Consider the following 25900-nt stretch of genomic DNA (forward strand, 5'->3'; position numbering starts at 1 on the left):
AAAGAAGAATGGGAGAAGTTGTCACCCGAATATTTGAGGAACACTTGCGCAAGTTTCAGGAAGCGTGTGAAGGCAGTTATTGAGAAAGAAGGAGGACACATAGAATAAAAACATTTTCTATTATGTAAATTTTCTTGTGGCAAATAAATTCTCATGACTTTCAATAAACTAATTGGTCATACACTGTCTTTCAATCCCTGCCTCAAAATATTGTAAATTTTGCTTCCCCACCCTGTAGTTCTCACCCAAAATAGGTTTTAAGAGAAAAAAAATCATTTTCTAACAGGATTCCTGTTAAGTACAATGGTGTATTCACCGCAGATGTAGCAGAATACGTCAGGCTTATTTTTGCAAGATCTTCTAGTCGAAGCCATTTCATTCACCTGTAATATTAAAAAAAACAATCATAAACTGGCAAAAGTAAAATCTTCAGAACTCATTTATTGCAAGAAATATGAAAGAATTTTGTATCATATGATGTGAAAATGCCCATAAATGTAAGCAAAAATGTTAAAAAGCCAATATATAGCATAGTTCAGAAAGTTGACCTGATTGAGCAAAATTAATGTGATTTTTGGATTCAGCACACCAAAATGATCCTAAATCGCTCAAAAAAACTTCAACAATAAATTTGTTGTTGACCAGTGTAATGTATTACTGCTGGTATTTAATGTGTATATACATTTACACAAAGGCAGTTTAAACATAAAATGTTCAGTACTTGATCATTAGGTTTCTTTTTCATTTTTTTCACTTCAGAGAAAAGTTGTACAACTTGTTTAAATGGTGTTGCTGTGTGATAGAAGCTTTGTGTGACTGTACAAAGTCTATTTACAGTGATATCAAAATAGTTGATTATCATGAGCAATTTAATGTGTTTTCAGTATTTTTTGTGTGGCTGTAACCAGTTCTCAGCTTAATTTTTGGTTTGTCATTTCTCAAAGACAGACGCTTTCACTGAATATGAAGTCATTATAATTGACATCTACTACTACTACTTTCTCTTTAGGTGTCACCAAAGTAAATCATCTGCTTCCATCTGACCCTGCCCCCTGTATCTTCTTCTTTCACACCAACTACCTGTATGTCATTCTTGACCCTATCCATAAATCTCCTCTTTGCCCCATCATCTTTCTACCAACACTCACTATCCATTCTCTGTACATGTTCCAACCATCTCATTCTAGCATCTCTCTTTGTCCCCAAAACGTCCAACCTGAGCTCTCCCTCTGATGAGCTCTTTCCTAATCCTGTCCATCCTTGTCACTCCCAAAGAAAATCTCAACACTTGCTCCTCTGCGTCCAGCCATCTGTAACCCATACATCTCTGTTCTCACTACTATCCTGTACACCTTTTCTTTAATTCTGGTAGATGCTCTTTTGTCCACTTGACTCCTGACACTTTCCTCCATCCATTCCCCCCTGCCCGCACTCTCTTCAGCTCCAATCCAACCTCCCCATTCCTCTGAACAGCTGACCCCTATTGAGTGATGTATGAATTGGTCAGAAGACCATCACAGACAACCAGGACAACCATGTGCTGTAATCTGGAAACTTCTACATCAGTTTTAAAACGGTAACTTCTTGTTGTAACTGAAGGTCTAAAAAAGATTGGGTTCCTTTAGTTTTGCTGGTATTAAATATGACTTGCCTGCTATAAAATACTTATACACCATCCAACTAAAGATAAGACAAGTGAATTACAATACATTCAATCATAAAACAAGCAGATAAAGTACAAGTATTTTATTTATCCATTTTTGTGTAAGTTACATTGATGCTTCATATAATTTTCTCTTTAAATACAATGCATTTCTGAATTTTAACATCTAGAAGAGCAACAGGAGACAATGAATAGATACACTTAGTCAAGGCTGCAGAGAAATGTCCAGTTTAACATATTAAAAAAAACAGAATATGCTGTAACCAATATGAAGCATGATTTTGCCTTTTGCAGATTTTGAAAGGCAAAGACAAGCCGGTGTGTTGAGTTGCTGTCCTGTTCCTCTGGTCCTAAATGTGGGAACATCGTATTTGCCTTTATTCAATCTGATCATAAAGTCCATTGAAGTCATGTCACCATCTTGCCCGTAGAACCCCAGACATCTGATTGTGGTCGGCTAACTGACGGAAGACAATTCGGCTCAGGCGCCACCTCCGCTTTACTCCTCGCGGTCGTGATGTCATCACACATCTGTTGCGTATTCTCACAGGGCAGCTGTCTCGAGGTAATTCTGCAATTTCCTTATCAGCCACCTCCTGAAAAATATTTTTGTTCAGGAAGTTTGTAAGTGCATTTTCAATAATAAGTTATAACTTAAGTTCTTGGTTTTCATGTGTCAGTGCTGTCCTAATATTGCTGAAGTGACAAAGTTTACCATGGTATAAAAAAACGATGGTTATCACACGCGCAACTAGACAGTGACTCTCACTGGTGGGTGCACTTTATTCTCTCCCATTTAAGTTGCTCAAAAGGAAATATGCTTTGATTTAATCATACAGAGAAGGCTCTACTCCTTTCATTTCACTGGCTTTTCTGTTTATTCTAGTAAAACTATCAGAGGATTTCATCGCATCCACAAAATTAAAGAAATAGTAATTGCTAGTGATGATAGGTTAGCTGTATTTAGTCCACTGATGACACACAAGTTTAGTATTAATAGAAAATAGAACCCTGAATCAATCAACAGAATATATAGACAAGACGGCTGGAGAACAAAAATGCTGTATGTACCACTCCATTACAGAACTGATAAAGTCAAGTTAAGTTGATGGTAAAATATTAAATGTTTTGCAGAAAAAAAATATGTTTTCATTCTTTTCTGGTTTCTTGTAATGTGAAAATCTGATATGACTCAAACCTTTCTTATGACACTGAATTACCAACAGAGCACTTAATGAAAGAATGATAACTCTCCAGACATTGGGTAGTGATTCTAATGCTTTCCTGTCTTGGGAGTATTGACACAGACAGTACATCACATGACAACTCATAATGAACAATTAATTAATAAACCTGAAGCTGTTTCGGTAGGATGGTGTTCTTCCTTATTGCATTGATCCGTAGCCTCTCATCTGCATAATCAAAGGCCATCTGTCTCCTCTTGACGTCTCTCAGCATCCTCCAATCAACATAGTATCCCCTCACCTGCTCCAAGGCCCCCCAGCAGCTCCGTAAGGCCTGCAAACAGTGACCCACAACATTTAATGATGAGGAGGCAATGTCTTGAATAATACTAAACTTTACATACTGGTCATAGACAGGTTATGATCTGAATAAATACCTGCTTTCAGAGAAGAAAAAAAAATCCTACCAGCATTATGGCTGGTAAATATAAAATTAATCAAAGATCCACTGAAACTGAAAATGTGATAGAGATGAACACTTTAAATAACGTTTTGTTACTGTTTCAAGTCAGAAAACAAGAGTCATGAAGTAATTAAAAGATACCCTCCACTTTTCAGAGTTTGCATAACATATGTAGCACTCAATGCCAAATGTCATTAATTGTGTCTCTGTTAATAAAAAATATAATTAACTAACAATGGCATGCTGACTGTGCCTTGGGACAGAGATTTTTCTGGAAAAACATCTGAGATAAAAATTGCTTTTCCAATAGTGTGTGATTATTTTATCTTGTGAATTCCCCCTGGAGTCAATAAAGTTTATTTGTATATGTGTAACATCTGATAAACATTTCCATGTGGTTATGCTTGTATGAATATTTACTTGCAGTAAATCATATGTCTGTCTCTATGGAGCGCGAATGTCATATTTATATAATAAACTTCGAGATCAATTAATCGTCCATGAAATCAATGTATTTTGTTAAGTTTAGGTACTAAAATTACTTTTTATCTGCTTAGTTGATCATCTAACATATATATTGCTGAAATAAATATTAACCAAGAAAGCTATGAAGGTAACCCACCACAGGGTTTAATTAAACTCGATTCAACGAAGCTATTGCTACCAAAACTAAACAATTACATTTCTTGAAAGTCGTTACTATTAACTGGGAAATAAACATCGTTTGGTGTAAATAGTTTGATAATGGTTTTAGCCATGTAGCATGAGCTAGCTACCATGCTAACGGTCCCAAAAGAGAGTCCAGATACGTAATCAGTGCAGGTTTTATTTTGGTGGCTGTCACCCACACACTGTAAAGCTATGATTAAACTATTAAAAAGCACTACATAAAATGTGTAAATTGTAGTTACCTGCTTAGGAGCGCAGACAGAAGTATAGAGGGCATTCCACCCTAAACATGCTATCCTGTGAGCAGCCATAGTGGAAAGTCTTCTTCTGTGTTTTTTTTTTTTTTTTTTGTTACAACCAGTGACACAGACTTTGGCGCCACCTACTGGACTCGGATATGACTCATCATAAACATGACTTTAACTTGATGATTTCAAGGCCATGTCATTTCTTTAAAATATCATATAAAATATTAAATATTTGTCTTTTTTTGTTGGAATGTAGTTCAGTACATGTTTCACTGTTTCCTGCTACAGTATTCACATTAAGGATGGATTATGCTTCTTTATCTTAAAGGTTGTCAAATCAGCTCTTTTTTCTCTATTTACAGATGATGATTTTTACCAGCGTCTGTCTGTCTGTCTGTCTGTCTGTCTGTCTGTTACCAGTCTAGTTTATACTTTGAACAAAATTTCTTGATAACCACTACCCGTCAAAAGTTTTAGAACACCCCAATTTTTCCAGTTTTGTATTGAAATTCAAGCAGTTCAAGTCCAATGAACAGCTTGAAATGGTACAAAGGTAAGCGGTGAACTGCCAGAGGTAAAAAAAAAAAAAAAAAAAAGAAAGAAAAAAGAAAAAAGGTAAAGTTAAACAAAACTGAAAAGTAATGTACATTTCAGAATTATACAAAAAATGCAAACAAGAAATGGGTTAAAAACTTAAAGCAGTTCTGCAGCAATGGAGGTTGATCAAGCCTCGAAAGTTGGTGCTATCAATTCCTACAGGTGTCCCAACATTTCTGAATTCCTTCCAACCCCTCTGTCTGCATAAAAGTGGTGCTGGAACACACTTTGGTACCATACCGTTGTGAGCATTATTTGAACAGTATTGTACTGCACAAAGTAGTGTGTTATTATAAAAATGGGAAAGAGGAAAAGGCAATTAACCATAGAAGAGAGACAGACCATCAGAACACTTAAAAATGTAGGTCTGTCCTACAGAGAAATTGCCAAGAAAGTCCAGGTGTCAGTAAGTCCAGTTTCCTTCACCATCAAAAGGCATTCAGAAACTGGGGGAAATGCTGACAGGAAGAGGTCTGGCAGACCCAAAGACACAACAGAATCAGAGGACAAGTTTCTGAGAGTCAACAGCTTGGTGATAGGACTCTCACAGGACAACAGCTTCAAGCACAGCTCAATAGTGGTCGTAGTAAGCAAGTCTCAGTTTCAGGTGTGAAGAGAAGACTTCCAGTTGCAGGTTTGATCAGTCCATAACACCTTCTTCCAGTCTTCAGTAGTCCACTGGTGGTGTTTCATGGCCCAGGCAAGCCTCTTTTTCTTATTCTGAAGTCTCAGCAGTGGCTGTCTTGCTGCAACTCGACCCATCAAACCTGCAACTGGAAGTCTTCTCTTCACATTGGACTTGAACTGCTTGAATTTCAATACAAAACTGGAAAAACTGGGGTGTTCTAAAACTTTTGACCGGTAGTGAATATGATTGATTTTGACCAAACAGTAAAGAGAAATGCTTCATGGACCTCCAGGCAATAATGAAAAATAGTAAAAGAAATAGTGTTATGTAACTTTGAGCTTCAAACTTCTTTTTTTTTTCTCAAGGTTTTTGTAGCACTAGATCTTGACATGATGCATGCATTTATGTATTAAAATCAATCAATCAGTCAATCATATATGCAAAAAAAATACAAAAACCAAGGCACTCTCTTATAATATTAAAATGCCTTTATTAATTATGGCATGTCTCAATGGACCTCACTGAGCCCCGTTTCAGCCTGCTGGCCTTTGTTTGTCCACCTGATAAAGGCCAGCAGGCTGAAACACGTTGGGGCTCAGTGAGGTCCATTGAGACATGCCATAATTAATAAAGACATTTTAAAATTATAAGAGTGCCTTGGTTTTTGTATTTTTTTGCATATATGATTGACTGATTGATTGATTTTAATACATAAATGCATGAATCATGTCAAGATCTAGTGCTACAAAAACCTTGAGAAAAAAAAAGAAGTTTGAAGCTCAAAGTTACATAACACTATTTGTACACATGTCTTGCAGATTTTAACTTAAGCATTGCCTTACAGTCTCCAAAAAGCTTGAGTGAATTTAAATACATTTGCATAATTATGCTGGGAATGGTATGTTGTTATGGCGGGTTTAGCCTTGGCAGAGGTTTGTTTTCGACTTCTACTTCTCTTACTTTTTATCATTTCTTACACTGTTTTTCTTGTCTGACAGCCCATTTGAAATGGACCATTGTACTGGATTCAGAGCCTTTTGTCTTCTGTCTTTTGTTGTTTTGACTTCAGGGCTCAAAACATATGGTAGCTCAAAGTTCCACTTTAATAGTTAAAAAAAACAACCTGAAAGTTCCAAAACACAAAAGTAAAAAAGACAAATAAAACAATGAAAATATCACCCCTGACCAACCCAAAGTATGAAACTACTGAAGCTTTATGAGTCATCTCTGCAACTTGTCATTCTATTCTATTCTATTCTATTCTATTCTATTCTATTCTATTCTATTTTATTCTATTCTATTCAAGATTTTAACATAATTAATGAAAACCCAGGTTATACAATGTGGCTAATGTGTTTTAATATGTTAAAAGAAGCATATTGTAGAAACCTGTTATAATGAAGATATGGAGCCAGCTATTTAAATAACTTCAGATATAAGCTGTTTAATGAAATTAAGTGATTAGAGGTTTTTTTTTTTTTTTCTTGAACTTCTAGAAAAGTGCAAGTAGACTACAATTTGTGCTATGAATCCTGTTGAACCAGTCACTTAAAAACTGAGACATAAAGTCTTCGTCCCCTGTTAGAAAACCTCAAATCCAAGAGGTGGCAGTGTTGGTCTGCGGGTAAAGCTAATGTTCTCCCTTCTCAGCCTCTAAAAGAGCACTTACATCCTTAATAGACTTCACATCTAACTGGACACTTTGTTGAAACCCTTGTTCATCTTTTCATCACTGAAACTACTCACAAGTAGACTTTTTATTTCAGGTAAGTACTGTCATAAAATGCTGCGCTGTATTTTTTTTTTTTTTTTTTAAACATGTGAATCAGCAGGATACTGTCTTGCAGAGTTTTTATAGAAAAAAATAAAATAACAATAGCACCAGATTCCATTTAAGTTATTTAAAATGTTTCCTTACTGTTCTGGAGCCTAGGGGAGATGCGTTCTTGGGTAAATATTAACACATGACAAACTGCAGACAGTGCTTCCTCTATAAAGAGCAAATTATGCAGGCTGAAAGCACTGTACAGGCCATTGTGCTTTGAATTATATGATAAATGATAGTAAACATGTCAGTGGAGGGGCTTCATGTGGCTTAAAATGCTTTGATTTGTCATTATATAGAGTACACAGTAACTTTTGACTGAAAAATAAGACGCAAGGACGTACAAAAGTATTCCCATTTTTCAAAAGTGAAAAACAAATGGGTTATTTTTAACTTAATTTTGCTGACTTAGTCTGCATCAAATCATTTCTGATCACTGTAATTGCAAAATTACACAGCTGTCAACTAGAGAACAATGTTTTTGTTCAGTTTTTGAAATGTGCAAAATGCCACATTGTCATTTGACAGCAGCAGTGGATCATAGCTAAACTGATGTGTAGCCCACAGATGGGTTTGGCTCCGAGTTCAAAACCTCAAATAGTGGATTTGAGATCACCAGAAGGCAAAACCATCCCATGTGTAATTTCTGCTCACCGTTGAGGATGGAGATGTCAAAGGCTGTAGACCATCTTAAAGGTCACCTCCTATATTTCCATTTTGTAAAATATATGACAAATGCCAGGCTGCCAGTTCTGCCAGCGAGAGTAAAACAACTTTGCATTGGTTGGCAAAGGATTTCTTAACCGTTCTTTTATCAGACTTAAAGCAGGTTGAGTGGAACAAACTGTGACATGCTTTTTAATTCAGTGATGCTTTTTATCAGTGCCACATGCAGAATAATGAAATATAAAGGCAAAATAGGAACATAATAGGAACTGTGATGCAAGTAATTAATTAAGTGTTGAACATTCCGGAGTGACAGCGTTGTTTCTTTACCTTCAAACAAGGCACTTTGACAGTTTGTCACATACTCACTTTAAACAGCTCGACAGCTTTCGACAGAGTGAAGAATGGCAGAACCTACCATCCGTTTGGCTCATATGTGATAGAGTGAAAATGGCAGTCAGACCAATTAGAGCTGTTGTCTGTAGAGTCCAGGCTGGTTTGCGTAAAGACATGATGAGAACCATCTTTGTAACCTCACATTTCGGGCCACTGGAATGAAAATGATTAAATGTAAGCAGTTGAAGCTATTTTTTGAAAATACAAAATCATGTTAAGAAACAGAAGTTATTGTGTCCTGAACGGGGACACATTGTAGCTAAACAAAAGCTCTTTTTCCCCACAAATAAGAACCAGACTGACAACCATCCCCTACCAGCTACCCTCCCTGGTATTCATCAACTTCACCTTCTGCTGTAGCGGTTTGGGCATCTCTTCATCCCACACTAAACAAAATGATGAAAGTAAACAAAGATCCTCTTACGACCTCCAATATACCCCACAGAGATAAAAACACAACGGGAACTGGTGTGTTTTCTATTCGTATGGTTTGATCCAGACACAACACAGATGGAAAAGTGAAATAATACAAGCTTCAGGTCCCTGGGTTTTTTTTTTTGTTTTTGTTTTTTTTTACCTTGGATTGATTAAAGTTAACAAAGAAGACAGTGAAGAATGACTGCGATAAAGAAGCTTCTACCTCTTTATAAGACTTTCCCTCCTTTAACGGTACTGTCCATGACCCGTGAATATAAATAATTCAAAGATCACATTATCGGGCTGCATCAGAAAGGAACGCAATGGCAGTGAAATATATATATTCATAAAACTTAACAATGTTTAACTTTGGCCGCTTGGAGAGATGTAGTCGCAGTTGGGGCTGTTCAAGGCCATGATTGAAGTGTATCACATCTGAGCGTGTATTCCTCTGGCAGTTAAAATATTTGAATACATTTAACAGTGTTGTCATTTCCAGCTGCCAAAGCAAAAATGTTCCATATTTCTATATCATAATAAAACCTTATAATAATATGGAACTATAATGTGATGTAGCAGAAAGCAGAGATTCCATGCCATTAAGAACCTGGGATTAGCCAGCCTGTATATTTAGATTTTAATAACCAAATCATGATTTATCAGTTATAAATAAATGTCAGTTTGTCTCTGCAGAATATATCCAGATATACAAATGTAAGCCTTTGCAAATGTTACAATAAGATGAAACATTTCTTTCTATATCATGAACAAATAGAAAGGATGTTTAACTCTAGATGAGGGGATATTAAACACTTAAAGAGTCAATTCAATGCTGAGATAGTCAACAAATGATCTTTATATACAGTGTAAATGTTACACTGACAGTAGTATTGAAATTTTGGTGTCATTTTAACTCACAAAATTGTTAATTGTGTTTTACTCTATGTGGGAGATGCTTGCATTTAATACTAAGTAATTTTAAGTGTTAATCAGAAATTATTATTAATTCTTTCTAAATGTTAAACTTATTTCACTCCAAGTGTTGGTTGAGAAATGACATTTTTCTTACCCAACACCTTAAATATCAGTAAAGAAAAACTTTTCAGAACAATTACAGTAGTAAATTCTCCTCATCCATCCACATTTAAATACTTTTAAAGGTGGAAAACTTAACACTACAACATCTGCATTTGTACAGACTCTTCTTTCTTTTACATTTTTTCTTTTTTTTTTTTTTTACTTTTTACATCTTTTATGACATTTTAGTCTCCTTTCCTGTTTTGCCTTGTTATATTTTTTTACAGCTCTCCATGTCCCATAGTGTTGGTGAGGTATACACTTATAAACTCTTCCAGCAAACAACTGTCTTCTATTTTGATTGGGAAAATTAATTCACATACAGCAGGGGTGTCAAACTCATTTTAGTTCAGGGGCCGCATTCAGCTAAATATGATCTGAAGTGGGCCAGACCAGTAAAATAATAACATAATAATATAGAAATAATGTCAACTCCAAAATTTTCTCGATGTTTTAGAGTAAAAAAAGCAAAATTAAACAATGAAAATGTTTACATCTACAAACTATCCTTTCAAACAATGTGAATAACATAAACAAACTGAAACGTGTAAGTGTAATTTTAACAATATTATGCTTCCGTTTATCATTTCCACGTGTTCATTATAACTTACAGATCATGGCGAGTCTACAAATAAACAAAACATTTAATATCAGGCAGAATATTGTTAAAATTGCACTTACTTCTCTTAAAATGTTTCAGGTTGTTCATATTTGTTCAGGTTATTCACATTTTTTGTAAAATTATACTTAGTTTTAGTGTAAATACATGAAAATATTTACATTACCAAGAGAAAAAATTTGGAGTTGTGAGTGTTTATATGTTATTATGATAGTATTTTCCTGGTCCTGCCCACTTGAGATTGAATTGGTCTGAATGTGGAACTTGAAATAAAAGGATTGTTAATATCTTAGTGTAATCTTTGCATTTCACAAATTCATCCCAAGGGCCGGACTTGGACCCTTTGGCAGGCTGGATTTGGTCCCCGGGCCGCATGTTTGCCACCTGTGACATACAATATCATATTATTGCTATACATTTTGTTCTGCCGGGCTGTGACCCAATGAAAACAGCTCAGCGACCCATTTAGAGTCATGATCCTCATTTTAGGAAACAAAATTCTATACAAATATGGTTCGGTGACTACAGATTATGTAAAAATATTACACCATTTCGAGGAAATGACAATGAAATGCATACAGTATCCAGCACAAAAAGAAAAAATGTATCAGTAATGCATTTGCTGTATTTCTGTCACAGAGTAAAATAAATAACTGTTTCGCGTTACCATGTCATAAACCTTGTAAACGGAGCCACAATTTTCAAGCCTTTGACTGGTCCATTATTCTACACCGGATGTCTCTCGCAAACGTTTCTGCAGAATGAAAAACTAAAGCACATGTTACAGCATTTAAAGGTGCTTTAATAAATCATCGACAAAGAAAGCCATTCATGCTAGATTTTTGATCATGGAAAACTCATGTAGCAGTCAAAGTATATTTAAACACCCTGTAAGTGTACCTTGGGAGTAACTGAAGAAGCCAATTTAGGAGAACGAATAGCCCCTGTAGTCCTTAATAACTAAGCACTCATGTTGAACAAAACAAATAGTGAACTACTATAATCTCTGGCTCCATTACTCTAGCAACACAACATTAATCTGGCGTATACACACAAACATATGTTGCCAGACACTGAATCAGCAGTCTTTCTTATCCATATAGTTGTGATAGTGTTTATTATACAGTTACATAGATGGTAGAAGTTTCTATTATTTGTACTAATAGTTACAGTAGTAGTATATCCACTGTTAATACTTGTACTTGTAGTAGTAATATCAACATTTATGGACATTTGTTCTTGCAATTTGTAATTATACTAGCAGCAGCTGTTCTACTTTTTAACAGTTCAAGTTCAGTTTGCTGTGCATCCATTGCATCCATGTGTCTCCCCCTACTTCCCCCCTTCTCCCCCAGTCTCTCTCTCTCTCTCTTTTTCTCTTCCTTTACCCCAACTGGTCAAGGCAGAAGACCATCCTCCAGGGGTCTGCTCGAGGTTTCTACCTGTTAAAAGGAAGTTTTTGACCCTCAAATTGCACAAATATAACTTGCACGTAAAAATTTACTTAATGGAAAAATGACAATTTTGCCAAAAGTCAAATTTTTCGATTAAAAGTTTTTGAGCTGGCAAGAGGTGGTTTTTCGGGCATAGCACAAATGGTATATCACGCAAAATTGCAATGGAAAGACCCTTTTTCGCAACTAGAGTCAGGTGAATTTAAAAAATGGATTTAGTTTGAGATAGAGGGGTAATATATAATAATAATGTATATATCTGTAAATCAATACCATATTTACGTTCGTCGCCATGTTTATGGAATGACTTCTCGTGTCATCTCGCGATAATAAATAAACAAATCATCGCATTTATGATTTAATGGAAAAACCAACATTATGCATTTCTGTTTTTCCGACATTTAGTAAATATCTGTAAAGTTTTGCGCAGATGTCCAATGGAAAAGCGACTAGTGTCACCAGTCACAAGTGTTTGCTCCTGGAGAATTCTGTTGGGTTTCTATAAATTGGCTTGAGAGTCTGGTTTCGACTATATGTAAAGTGTCATGAGGTAACTTTTCTTATGATTTATAAATATAATTGGATTGATTGATTGACTGATTGATTGATCTTTAGGTATCACAATGAATTCAATTCCAAGTCAGCATGGGAAACCTCTCTACTCTTAGTAATCAATGCCCATTTGACCCAGATACAGCTCATTTACGAAGAGGCCATGACCTGAGTGACTGACGGGTCCGTGCTACTCAGGCTTCAGGAATGTCTACTATTCCCTCAGGAGAAAAGAGGAAAGAGCACAAGGTCAGATTCAAGGTGGGCACACAAGCAGGTTAAATTCCTAATGAATAAGTCCATCTAGTATCAGGGCAATAAATCACACACAAATACACGCCTTCCAGTTCTTTCAGAGATCCTTTGTGAAAAGCTGTTGGCTTTTTCACAAAGGACAGATCAATAACATAAAAGCACTCCACCGCAGTATTTGGAATAAACTGTCATCATTAAATTATTAAAGCTGAAAACAGTGAACACTACTGTGCTATGCTCACACCATCTGTTTTATCTTGTTTTCTTGCTCTGGCAGACAGATTACCAACATAAAATTATCAATCACAATATTGTACAACTTGGAATGGAGTCTTTTGGGTCAAGTAAAAATGATGGGTCCCATCTGCAGGTATGTTGCATTCACTTATCCTCAGCCAACGAGGAAAACAACTCTTCCACTTAGATACTGCATGCATGGTTTGTACTAAAATGTTTGCACACATGGTTTAGCATTTTTTAAATGTAATTCCTATGGATAAACATTTATTGAAGTGTGGAATCTCACAAAGTGGTGCATAATTTTCATTTTCTGCTTAGATGTTAAAGTCACAGTCAAAGGAAAACAGCAGAAGCACTTGATGACGGTACAGTTTTAGTAGAAGTGGAAGTGAGTGTTGGTGATTTTGATGGTAGAGAAAAAGACAGAATCAAAGTAAAAGAGAGACAGAGTGGGACAAAGACACATCTGTGATTATACTTAGTAATGGGACCACCAACGCTCTAGGAAGTGTAGTCCACAAGCTTTGAAAACAAATCTTTTTTGACCCAGGAGAGTCAGGTTAAGCCTAACTCCTGGTGCTGCTTCATGAAGCTGAAATCATTTCTTTCATTTTAGTTTTAGGAAATATTGATTCATATGACCGCTTATTTCCCTTGTAATAACACACATAGGAAATTAGTTTCTTAAATCTCCTGAAAGAGCAAGTTGTACATGGTGTCTAAATTATCACTGTCACTTTTTCAGTAAATGGGTACCATTTTTTCTTTCTTTTTTTTTTTTTTTTTTTACCAGTGGGAGTCCTGAATGTCTCGCTTGGTCCTTTAGAAGCAATCTTAACTTTGATTTCTGTCAGAGGAAGTCACTTAGTCTAATAACATTTCACAGTGAAGTAATTTTTCTGAAAAGAAAAACCAATGCAGATAAAAGTGCACATATTTCCAGAGTTGTACTGAATTTTTTTTCCTTAATTGCTTTGATTGTTGCCAAAATCAATTCCCTGGATGGCTGCTTTTGTGGAAGCAGCAGCAAAGTGTATTTATTCTCCAGAACAGTCTTAAACAGCATAAAACACTCCCCATAAATGCTGGGATGATGTCATTCCAGGATCAGACAGCATGACGTCAGCCTGATTAATGTTCGACCTGACAGCGACAGACGCAGCATTTAAAAGATGGATTTGCAGAGAAATGAGGGAGACAACAGGAAGTAAATAACATTTTGATTGCCCCCTGGTGGTGGGTGGTCACTGTAAACTCTAGGTCATAAACCCTGCACCGTCATTATTGTTAGTGAATTGGACATAGGCCAGGATTTACATTAAAAGTACACACCCAACAAAGGGGTGATTTATTTGTGCTGGTGCAGTTTTCATCCATTATTTGTGTTCACACAGCATCATTGTGAAAAATTTGAGAAGTTATGATGATATAAAAAGTGGTGGTTGAAAGAGACACATATTATGAGACAAACGTGATGTTGTTTGACATAGACACATCTTTTACCAGCTTTATGTATTTGTGTGTGTGTGTGTGTGTGTGTGTATGTATGTGAGTGGGATTTAGGGGGATCAAACTGACAATTATAGCATAATATTCATAATTATGGTGTCATCTGCGTGTGATCGCCAGAAAATAAGGCTGTGTTTTCATACACAGCTGAAGTCCTGTTCCTTCTGTTGTGCTCCATAGGACATAACTTCAGAAAAAATATAATCACAATCAAAATCAAAAGCGAGACACAAATAATAAGAAATGCTAAGAAAGTCACTGTTTGCGATGAAGATAGGTAAATAACATCTAGATTTGTTTGAAATATAGATGGACTCTTGTTGCATGTGATAAACCTCGGCTCTGCATATTTCACATCAAAAAAGTTTTAAAAGAAGCTAAAATCTCAACAGTCTGGTCATGTCGAAGCTGTGGAAATATCTTCAGCAAATCTGAACAGATCATGGAGAGAGAACGTTACAACGATGATGCCTCCGTGATGTTCGAGTGTGTAGTCTTTCTAATTACGCATTTTTACAGTCTGGTGGTTAAAGAGTTTTACAACAAATTGCAACCTTCTTGACTTGTAAAATTACCTTTAAAACTGACATCATGTGTATAAATGATGCCATATGTGTGCTATGTGCAAATGCTTGGTACTCTGTGTGTACATTAAGATGATTAAAATGCAGACTCGGTTTCAATTTGAGGATAATGAAGCAATAACCTCAACTTTTATTTCTGATCCCACTTTAGCCTCACTAGGGTCATGGGGGTCACTGGAGCTACAGGTGGGGTATGCCCTGGACATGTCACCAGTTCATCACAGGGCTGACATATGAAGACAAACAATCACTCTCACATTCACACCTATGGGCAATTTAGATTAACTGAATAACCCAGTGGTTCCCAACCTTTTTTGGTTTGTGACCCCATTTTAACATCATAAATCTCTGGCGACCCCAGACTTTCAAATAAACGTTAATTTTAGACGACATTTAGTCTATATAATGTATATTATTATGGACAGAGGCAGAAAAGCCAGGTGTAGATTACTGCACAAAGGGAGAATTTTATTTTCCTTGGTCAGGATATGTACAGTCAGTCTAGCTTGGATTTACAAGGCCAACAATTAATACTAAACAAACAAGAACTCAAACTATGAATTATGAAAGAGCTGCAGCATCTGAAACTGACCACAATGAACATTTGAAAGATAAACAGTACCAGTACCAGTGCTTCAGTTTCAGCTTCAGAGTTTGTCATGTCTTTTATGTATTGGGATTGTCTCTCTCAACTCAACATGTAGTTTTATTAGTAAGTTTTGTTTTTTTTTTTTATCAATTACTGGAAATTTCAGGCGACCCCATTTGAATTCTAGGTGACCCCACGGTTGAAAAACACTGGATTAACCTGTCAGTGCATGTCTTTGGATGGTGGGAGAAAGCTGGAGTACTTAGAGAGAACCCATGCAGTCTCCACACAGAAAGGTCCCATCCATCGACTGGTGCTGGAATCAAACCCACGACCTTCTTGCTGTGAGGTACGAGCGCCATCCACCAAGGTTATTATCGTTAATGAAAACTAATGAAATGACGATAACTAGAATTAAAAAAAACATTTCCGTTAACTGAAATAAATAAAAACTATAATTAAAAGAAAAAACAATAATTAACTGAAACTGTATTGTGTGCTTACAAAACAAACTAAAACAAATAAAAATTATGGATAAAATTCCCTTCGTTTTCGTCTTTGTCAATGTCGGATTGATATGATAGCGATTTATTTTGCTCTAGCAATTTTAGCTGCTGGCACCATATGATATTTAAAGGTCTGTCACTTCTTGTCACTTGTGGTTTAGAGTCGCCTTCTGGTCCTCACTCTACCTGGAAACATGGAGACTAAAATTGGGAGAAAGTAGCAGAGTCCTGTCTGGGATTTATTTGAATTCGACGGCAAAGAAGAGAAAAGATATCAAAAAACCTAAAACTAAACTAAAATTAAGCATTTAGAAAAAAAATGAAAACTAATAAAAACTAGCAAACCTGCTCTAAAAATGAATTAAAACTAACTGAATTAGAGAAAAAAAAGTCAAAACTAAATAAAACTAAACTATAATGAATAATCCAAAACTATTAGAACCCTGCCATCCACTGCACCACCACAGTACCCTCAACCTTTTTAATGTTTAAAATTCAAGCAGGATGAGAAAATGACTTGTCTCTCATCATTTTTCCCCACAAATAACATCCAACATTACCTTAGGAAAAGCTCTTGATATCTACTGACTTCTACGTTGCTGCAGTGCATCTATAAGATGTTTTGAAGCCGCATAAGTTCTCCTACATTGTTTGGAAGGGCAGGTGAGTGGTGTTGAGTTTAGTTGCAATCTGCCTCCTCGCCACTAGATGCCATTAAATTCTACACAATGCGTCTTTACATCTCACCTTGTCTGTCTTCATGCCAGAGGAAAAGGAAACCACAGCTGAGTCCCCAAGATCAAAAAGCATAAGTAGCACCCGGTAATGTCAGCATATGGACTAAGGTCAAGTCTCCACATGGTATTTCATAACAGGTTGACCCGACCCTGACGACTGGTATCCACATCAACCCAGGAAGCGCTGTAACAGCTGCTGACAGCTCATCTGTCAGACTGCTGCTTGACTGGCCTTGTCTGGTCCAATTAGTGTACTTCCTAATGTGCTTCATTGGATTCATAGAACTCCTTAATTGTCGTTCTGATGACAGGCCAGTTTTACTTTCTGAATTATGCCGTACATAGTCTGTTATTTATTACTGGAGTTAGTTTTGAGGAAATGTAGACAATAATAGTGTTCTAATGTTATGATTTTCAGTTTTGATCTCTAGCAGATGTTTTCTCTACTCATGTCACCGCAGGTTTGAATCCAGACCACAGCCGTAGCTACGTATCATTTTCAGATAATTTTTGGTGTTCTTTACAGAATGCTGTCTAGCAAAACAGAAGGCACATTCAAAATTATCCTGAAAACCAATCAAAATGTCATGTGCGCCAACTGTTCACAGTAGATGAGCAATATTAGCCAATAATCACAGCGTGAATGTGAATTTGCTCAACATATGGGGCCTTTCCTGTACGTTTATGTCTGTGCGGTTGACAAACGCATAAAACTTAATTGTGGTGTACACTGGGGACAGCAGACAGACTATGGTTCCTGAACATGTTGGGTATCTGTGTGTATATGTGCGTTAATGTGAGTATGAGAGTACCCGCAGGTTTGTTCGTATGTGCACAATGTGGCAGGGATCAAAGAGAGCTGAACACAATAAGAACCTTGAAAAGACCACATTCACCAGACGTCCATATGGTATTAGTTTGTTTTCCCTTAAATGAGTTAGACTTTATCTGCATTGCATCCTCTAATCTGATCCGCCTTCCACCAAACTCACACATGTTCCGTTTACGCTGGTAAAAAATGAAAACAGACCTGATCTTTCACAACTATAAACATGCAGAATCTGGAACTGAAGCCAGGTTGGATCTTAACATTCATTGTCATGTGAACACAGAAGAAGCATTTTGTACTTAATTGTTATGTTTATATGAGAGTGGAAAAATCAGCTTCTTTTTACCACAATGATGGAAAATTGTCAGCTCTGACTTGGCTGTGTTAATGTATCCTAATAACCTGCAGGCAAACCAGTCATTGGGTGAGTCTTTAAACACATTTTATGTGTTAGATCTGTGTGTGCATTTGGATACATCTGTCAGTTCCCATTTTGCATACATCTCATCAGACTGTGGCTCCCCTTCAGATCAAATCAGCTCTCTCAATCAACAGTTTCCAGATTCACAAGGAAACACGCAATCAGCGATGTTTCAGTTCCCCCTCGAGCAGCCTCTGTATGATTAAATATACATGTAGTTCAAAGGATAGAGTTAATGTGCTCTTTGTATATTTACTTAAAATGCTCACTGTGGGTTAAGGTTTACTGAAAGTGGCTGTTACAGTGTATGTGGTTCTTATACATTGCACATATGTATAAAGTATGTATGAAGTCATGTCTAATGCCATCAAATTGTATTTAGTCTATTGTGGTCAGTATCTCAGACATATTTATATAGAGCATCCCTCTGATAGAAGGTGTGACAATAAATTCAGTGCAAGACTTTAAATATCTATATTTTTTTAATCACCTGTGAACCTGAAAACACCAGAACCACAATATATATTTTATTTGTCCTTTTAAAAACCCACCCACACCACATTAACCTTTTCATGCGTGAATTATGACAACCTTACTCAAGATTGTTTTAATTCCTCTTTAGGCATGAAAAAAACAATGCCATTGAAATTTTTTTTAAATGAACCTATTTTTCACAGAGTTGCAAAAATATCTACTCAGCCGGACACCATGCATTTAATTTTTGAAGCAAAGAAACATTTTTTTACTGGCATACTGTGTGAAAACTATGGAATATTTTTTTTATTTATTTATTTATTTATTTTTTACCTGTCTTGTCCAGCATCATAACAGCAGAATGGTAGTCTGGCTACCTTTTTGTGCTGAACAAATTTGTTTTGTCAAGGGAAACTTCAATGAGGCTCCCCTTGATATTCTACTGTCTTTATTATGAGTTTTGTTGAATCACATTTTGATGCCAGACCTGACAACAAAACATGTATTTACTGAGATACTGTATGAAAACTATGATTTTTTATTTTATTTTTTTTAATGCTGCTAATCTGATGTTTTGTCATTTTAATGTACTCTAATACTACTTATTATTCACTTTATGGAGATACTATGCAAAAAAAACCCCAAAAAAACCTGTTAATTACACTCTAATAATAATAACAAACAATTGATTTACACTCAAACATGTTACTGCAGATCAGGTTTATCAAGAACAGCAAAGTTACAGTAATGGTTCCAATGTCGGTGTATGGGATGATCCACTGTGTCGGTTGATATGGAACTAAAACAATAAAATCCATGAATATACAAAAGAACAGCTGTAGAATAGTTGTCCACTGTAGTGACCAGAATGCATGAAAGGGTTAAATGATTAATAATGCATTAGATTAGTCCATGACATCTTTTCAGTGTCTCATGTATCATATTAACACTTTAGACAGTTGAAATTCCTTTCCAAGCTTTACATACCTTTGGTTGTTTAAACTAGAAATATATGGGCATCCGGAGGAAAGCTATTTGTCTTGGCTAAAAAAAACAAGATGATTGCAAAAAGCTGCAGCCAGCGTAAAAGAGTGGACAGTAAATTTCTCCTTCTGTTTAGCAAGCACTCCAACCCAGATCCAGACTCTGCAAAACAGACCATGTGGGCAGGAAAGAAAATCTAATAGAATAAATGAATACAATAAACAAATTAGTTACTGAAACACAGAATCGTTCAAGTTCTTACAAGATTTCCAGCTTTTTATTGTTTACTTTAATGCGGTTTTGATAGAAATGAAAGAGGTATTGTAAACTGTTAAAAGCTGAAAAATGATTTGACCAAGACTCTAAACTGAGAATTCTTGCCAATGTTTGATTCCAGTTTACTGTATTTCAAAGACGGCAACCTATTAAGGCTTTCAACAGTGCTTGTCCTCTTAAAAGAGCCACATTTCCCACCACAGGTTAGCAGAAAACCTATAAAAATGTCCACAAAATGTTCCAAAGGACGTCTGCAATCATCTGAATGGAAGTCTGAATCTCATCATTGTAAACCAGATCAGAATTTTTAGCGGAACAGGTTTGTTTATCTGGAATTTAAGGGATTTTGCACCTTAAATTACAGATACTGATGACTTTAAATGAGATGGATCCAGCATTAGTTTTTTGGTTGCTTGGTCACTGAACCCCAGTTAAGACAGAAAAACATAGTCAGAGACTGTCTTTGCTTATAATGATGTTTTCCTCAAGAAGATTTTGGTCTCATTTTTGTCCCTCATACTTACACTTTTGTGGTTAAAAGCATGGGAAAAATGTAAACCACAAGCCATAACAATCTCATTAAACAGATGCAACCTTTTAAGAGGTAAATAGTGTCTTATTAGTGTGTATTTTCCACTGTCATCAGCCAAAGATCAAACAAAGGAATTTATTACAATGAAATATTATCATTGAACATCCGACCAGTAATTTGCAGATAATTAAATACCTTTAACGTCTCACAGCAAAGAGAGGGAGAGTAGCTTTTTATCAAACAGAGGCTATTTTAACAGGATCATTCACAAACCAGTAAGTGAGTTGATCTTTCAGCATGAAATGATTTGATTCGATGCTGTCAAAGTCACCTTTTTTCAGTGGTTTTCAATTAAAATATTCAGCCCAGGCATTAGAACAATGATAATTATGAAGGAAAATCAAATCGGACCATCTTTTTCCCAGGGTAAAAATAAAGTCCAGGCAGACATGCATGACATGAAAGGAAACACAATCTAAAAACTGCCCTGCTGTGAGGAGTTCTGTTACATCTGCTGCTGGTGCGGGGTACGTTTCACAGCACTGTCAGAAACTGAAGCTCACTTACAATGGGGAATGAACGGTCACATTTGTCTAAAAGTATAGTGACATGCATGGCGTGTTTTCTCGTTGTCCCATGAAGCACTGTAAATGTCATCACATCCCACACAGCATGTTCTCACGAGACCATGAACAAAGCTCACCGTGGTAACTTTTACATCCTATGTGATTTTTATGCCCATTGAAGCAGAGGATTCCTCCTGTCTTACTGACATTAAAAATGATTTAGATGAGCGCTTAACCATTATATTTAGCATCCCCGTTATTACCAAACAGTTGCAATACTGCAGAATGCATAAAGTAATGCAACAAAAAGGATGTGCAAGGATGAGATTGGTCAGCAACTAAGGACCAGACTGAAAATGATCTGTTTTGATGTGATAAATGTTCCTCAAATGAATAAAAAAAAAGCAGTTGTGGAGGGACGTCAGCTGAAATGTAATACTTGTTGACATCTGTGACACACTCGACGACAAGTTTGCAATTGGAGCTTGTGGGTTACACACACACATGCACACACACACCTACACACAAACATACACATGCACAAACATGCATATATTTATATTTAAATGGTGCTTATTTGCTATTAGATGCATAAAAAAAGCTGGTTATCAGTAATACATGTAGTAGTTTTTTATGTTACTTTAATTTGTCACAGTATGGCAGACATACTGCTGTTTATACATGTACATGACTTCAAACTTTAGGCTGTGAAATGGGTTTTAATTTGTCTTTTCCCACCAGAGACTGTCTTTTGTCACTTTTGTCATCTGTCACTTTACCTTTTCATCTCCTTTTTTTTTTCTGATTTCCATTTAAAAATCTGACCCTGGAGAGACCTAGAAGCACTTTTATTAACCAAACCAACTCCCAGCTCAGGGACTTTTTTTTAGATGTTATTCCCCAATCCTCTAACCTTGTTTCCTGTCATCTCTTCTCTATCACATACACAGGCACAAAATGTCCAAAATATTAGACTCCAATATTGCGATTCTGAGTGTTTTCAACTTCTACCCTTGCAAAGTCAATTAATATAACTGTTTATTTACATCTTGAGATGTCTTTTCCAATTTTAGCTTGAGGAAAAATAAAAATAAAAAAAATACATTAATAAAACCCTTGTACTTGTTAAAAAGAATCTACAAAATTAAATTCAAGGCAACTAAATTAATCTTCGCAGTCTTTGTTGTCTGGGCATAATGTAATTGGAAGTGTCCCAGTTTTTGTTCTTTGATAATGGAAATAAGTCAGTTTGGTAGAAAGCTCTGCTGCGGGACTGCATTTGAAGCTGAGCACAAGGACACAGGTTACAGAGGAGATATAAACCATCTGTGAAGAATATTAGGAGACATAATAGTCCATGTTCCTGGAGAATCAGAGTGGCTTAAATTAGCACACACAGTATCATCCCCACTCACTTTAATTCTGTGTCAGTAATGGACACCTAGTCTGTTCAAAACACTCCCATCATCACCAGTGGAAACACAAAACTATATGACCTAGGGGTGTAAGAAAATATCGGTTCTGCAATATATCATGATATTTCATTTCATAATACTGTATTGATCTTAAAAAGTACTGTATCGATATTTTTAGGTATTTATTTAAATGCAGATATTGTGGAGGTTTATTTTTGTGTTTTTGTTTTTTGTTTATATTTTATTTATGATTATTTAAAACTCTTTTATTAAATAATGTTCATTCCTTTGTTGGGATTGCACAAAAATAATGTTCTGATGTTAGTTCTTAACTAATAGAATATAAACGTTTGAACAGGATCTTAAACTGTAATGTCTGTAAAAAATAATTTAAGTGATCAAATTAAAAATATGTGTTTAGTATTTGTGCATATTTCGGGTGTAATTCAATTGTTCAAGGAAGTAATCATTTAAAAAAAATAAATAAATTGCCTTTTTAACAGTATCATGATATATCGTGATATATGGTATTGTGATCCTAGTATTGTGATTTGTATCATATTGCCAGATACAATACACAGCCCTAATATGACCATGACTCAGGGGTTGGAAGTAATGAACATAACTATATTTCAGGTCTGTGTACTTGACTTGAGTATTTATTTTACTTCCCTCATTTGAGCACAAATATCTGTTTTTTCTATCAGGTACCTTTTTAACCCTTTCATGCATAATGGTCACTACAGTGGACAGTTATTCTCCAGCTGTTCTCTTGTATATTCATGCGTTTTGTTGTTTTAGTTCCATATCAGCCAACACAGTGGATGCTTATGCACCATCCTATACACTGACATTCATACCATTACTGTAACATCACTGTTCTTGATAAACCTGATCTGCAGTAACATGTTTCGGTGTAAATCAATTGTTATTTGTTAGAAAAAAAAGTTGTTTTTTTTTTTTGTTTTTTTTTTTGCATATTATCTCCATGAAAAGAGTAATAATTAGCATTAGAATATGTTAAAATGTGAGAAAACATTGGATTTTATATCATTGTTTTACTATCAATTTCTGATATTGGGTTTTAAACACGTTTCTTTACTTCAAAAATTATTGGACATTTTGTAACTCCATGGAAAAAAAAAAACAACTTGATCACATTGTTTTTTTTGTTTTTTTTTATGCCTATGGAGGAATAAAAATACTCTAGAAAAAAATCTTAACTAAGGTTTTCATAATTAATGCATGAAAGGGTTAAAGCAGCTTTGTTGCTTCAGTTTCAATGCATCTGAAGGAAGGGGAGTTATTTTATAGTTATTTTATAGTATAAAAGGCCAGTTTAAACCTATTTGGAAGAACCACTAAAACAGAAACAATGCATTGACCAGTGCATTGACAAATGTTGTGACATAACCAGACTTGGTAAAAGAGAAATTATGGCTTTTTTAACCCATAAGGACCCAGTGAGAGATTTGTGTCAGTTCCCAAATGAATTTTTTTCTGTATTTTACCTTTCCTAAGTGATTTATCATCATTTATTATAATATTATCCTCTGAATTTAACATTTTTTTCCAGTGAAAATTATTTATTTTCCTCTGTTTAACTGACTAATCATGTAGATGTTCATAAAAGCTCAGATTAAAGTTAAAGGTTATTGTATCAAAACAGAAAAAACTGAGGAAAATGTGACTTTTTCAGTAAAATCTCTCATTAACTGAACATAAACCCAGTGTTTCCATCCACTGTCATTGATTCAGCTCCATGGGTTTTACTGGTGAATCAATGTTGTTGAAGATGATGGTGTTTCCACGGTAACTATGGAGCCTCTGAATGTCCAAATGGGTCGTATCTGATGATCATGAAAAGACGACAAATGAACTGTATTTTCCACCAATTATTTACATGTATTGATAGGATTAGTGGATCAACAGTTTAGATCAGTAGATGCTTTTGGCCGATGGATGTTTGGGTCTTCATGGGTTAATGAGATGTTTGAGAACGGAAGAAATAATAGCAACCAGGATAAAGTTCAATTAGCACAGAAACATTTGGTATAAATAGTCCTTTTTTCCCTCTTTATCCTTCAAAGACCTAACGTGACCTGATCTGAAATGTTTAATAACTTTTCAACCTCTAATCATAGCAATACCTTTAAATAAATCTGCAGTTTCTCAGCTTTTCCCTGGCATCAGATGTGCCTTATTCAGATGTTTAGAGACTCAGCAGCGAACATGGAAACGCCAATTTCTGCAGCATTGATTCAATAAAATCCATGTAGTTTGACAAGTGGCAGTGGATGTAGGCACTTTTACATTCAGTTAATGACATATTTTTGCTGAAAAAGTCCCTTTTTCTTCACTTTTGCCTGTTTTTCTACAATAATCTTTCAATTTACGGATCTTCAGTGAATGTCTACAAACAGAAGAACACCTGCTTTCAATAAAAATTTACAATGCACAGGTTAATATTATAATGAGTGGTGAAAAATCACTTACTCAGCTGTCACCACAAAAATTGTTCTTTAAAGAAAGTAAAGAATAAATACTTCTGGGTTTAACCGAGCCTTTTTAACACAAGTGTCTGTACTTCTGCTTGAATAAACATTGAGTTTAATTCTACCACACCTGAAAAAAAGAAAAACAGATTTTTCACATGGAATTGCTTCATTGCCAGTCATATATTAGAATATTACTAATCTCATTTCTCTCCTCATCTAGGTACGTTACGTTGAACATGTCTTAACCCATAAAGACCCAAACAGCCACTGGTGACCAAAAGCATCTACTGATGTAAACTCTTGATTAACTGTTGATCCACCAATCTTATCAATACATGGAAATAATTGGTGTAAAATGCAGTTTGTCATCTTTTCATGGTCATCAGATATGACCCATTTGAACGTTTAGAGGCTTCACAGTGAGCGTGGAAACACCGTCATCTTCTACAACATTGATACACCAGTAAAACCCATAGAGTTGGATCAATGACAGTGGATGGAGACACTTGGTTTATTTTCAGTTAATGACATATTTTGCTGAAAAAGTCACATTTTCTTCAGTTTTTTCTGTTTTTGATATAACTCTCAACTTTAATCTGAGCATTGATGAACATCTACATGATCAGTGAATTAAATATAGGAAAATAGATGATTTTCACTGAAAAAATGCAAAATGCAGAGGATGATATTATTTTAAAAAAGGGCAATAAATTATTTAGAAAGGTTAAATAGAGAGGAAAATTAATTTGGGAACTGACACAAAAGTCACACTGGGTTTTTATGGGTTAACCTAGAATGGTTTAGGAAAAGTATCCAGAGGCACCAACTGATATAAAAAAGTGGAAAACACAACTCAACATTTATGATTTGTTTGCAGTTTAATAATATTGTGACATAATTTATGTTCAGTTATTGATATATTTTACTGAAAAAGTCACTTTTTCTTCAGTTTTCTCTGTCTAATATAATATCCCTTAACTTTAATCTGAGCTTTAATGAACATGTACATGATCCGTAAATTAAATAT

General features: G+C 35.5%; 1 protein-coding gene across 1 annotated transcript; it reads right to left on the minus strand.

The window, feature by feature from the left end:
• Positions 1-1731: 1731 nt before the first annotated feature.
• mrps14 (mitochondrial ribosomal protein S14) lies at positions 1732-4311 on the minus strand. The gene is made up of 3 exons (XM_030161437.1): positions 4222-4311; positions 3017-3181; positions 1732-2259 (listed from the first exon to the last, which is right to left on the minus strand). The coding sequence occupies exons 1-3, from the start codon at positions 4288-4290 to the stop codon at positions 2077-2079; spliced, it is 417 nt and encodes a 138-aa protein (XP_030017297.1). The 5' UTR covers positions 4291-4311; the 3' UTR covers positions 1732-2076.
• Positions 4312-25900: the final 21589 nt, after the last annotated feature.

Source organism: Sphaeramia orbicularis, chromosome 17 (genome assembly GCF_902148855.1).
Source record: "Sphaeramia orbicularis chromosome 17, fSphaOr1.1, whole genome shotgun sequence".
In the NCBI taxonomy this organism is placed as follows: Eukaryota; Metazoa; Chordata; class Actinopteri; order Kurtiformes; family Apogonidae; genus Sphaeramia; species Sphaeramia orbicularis.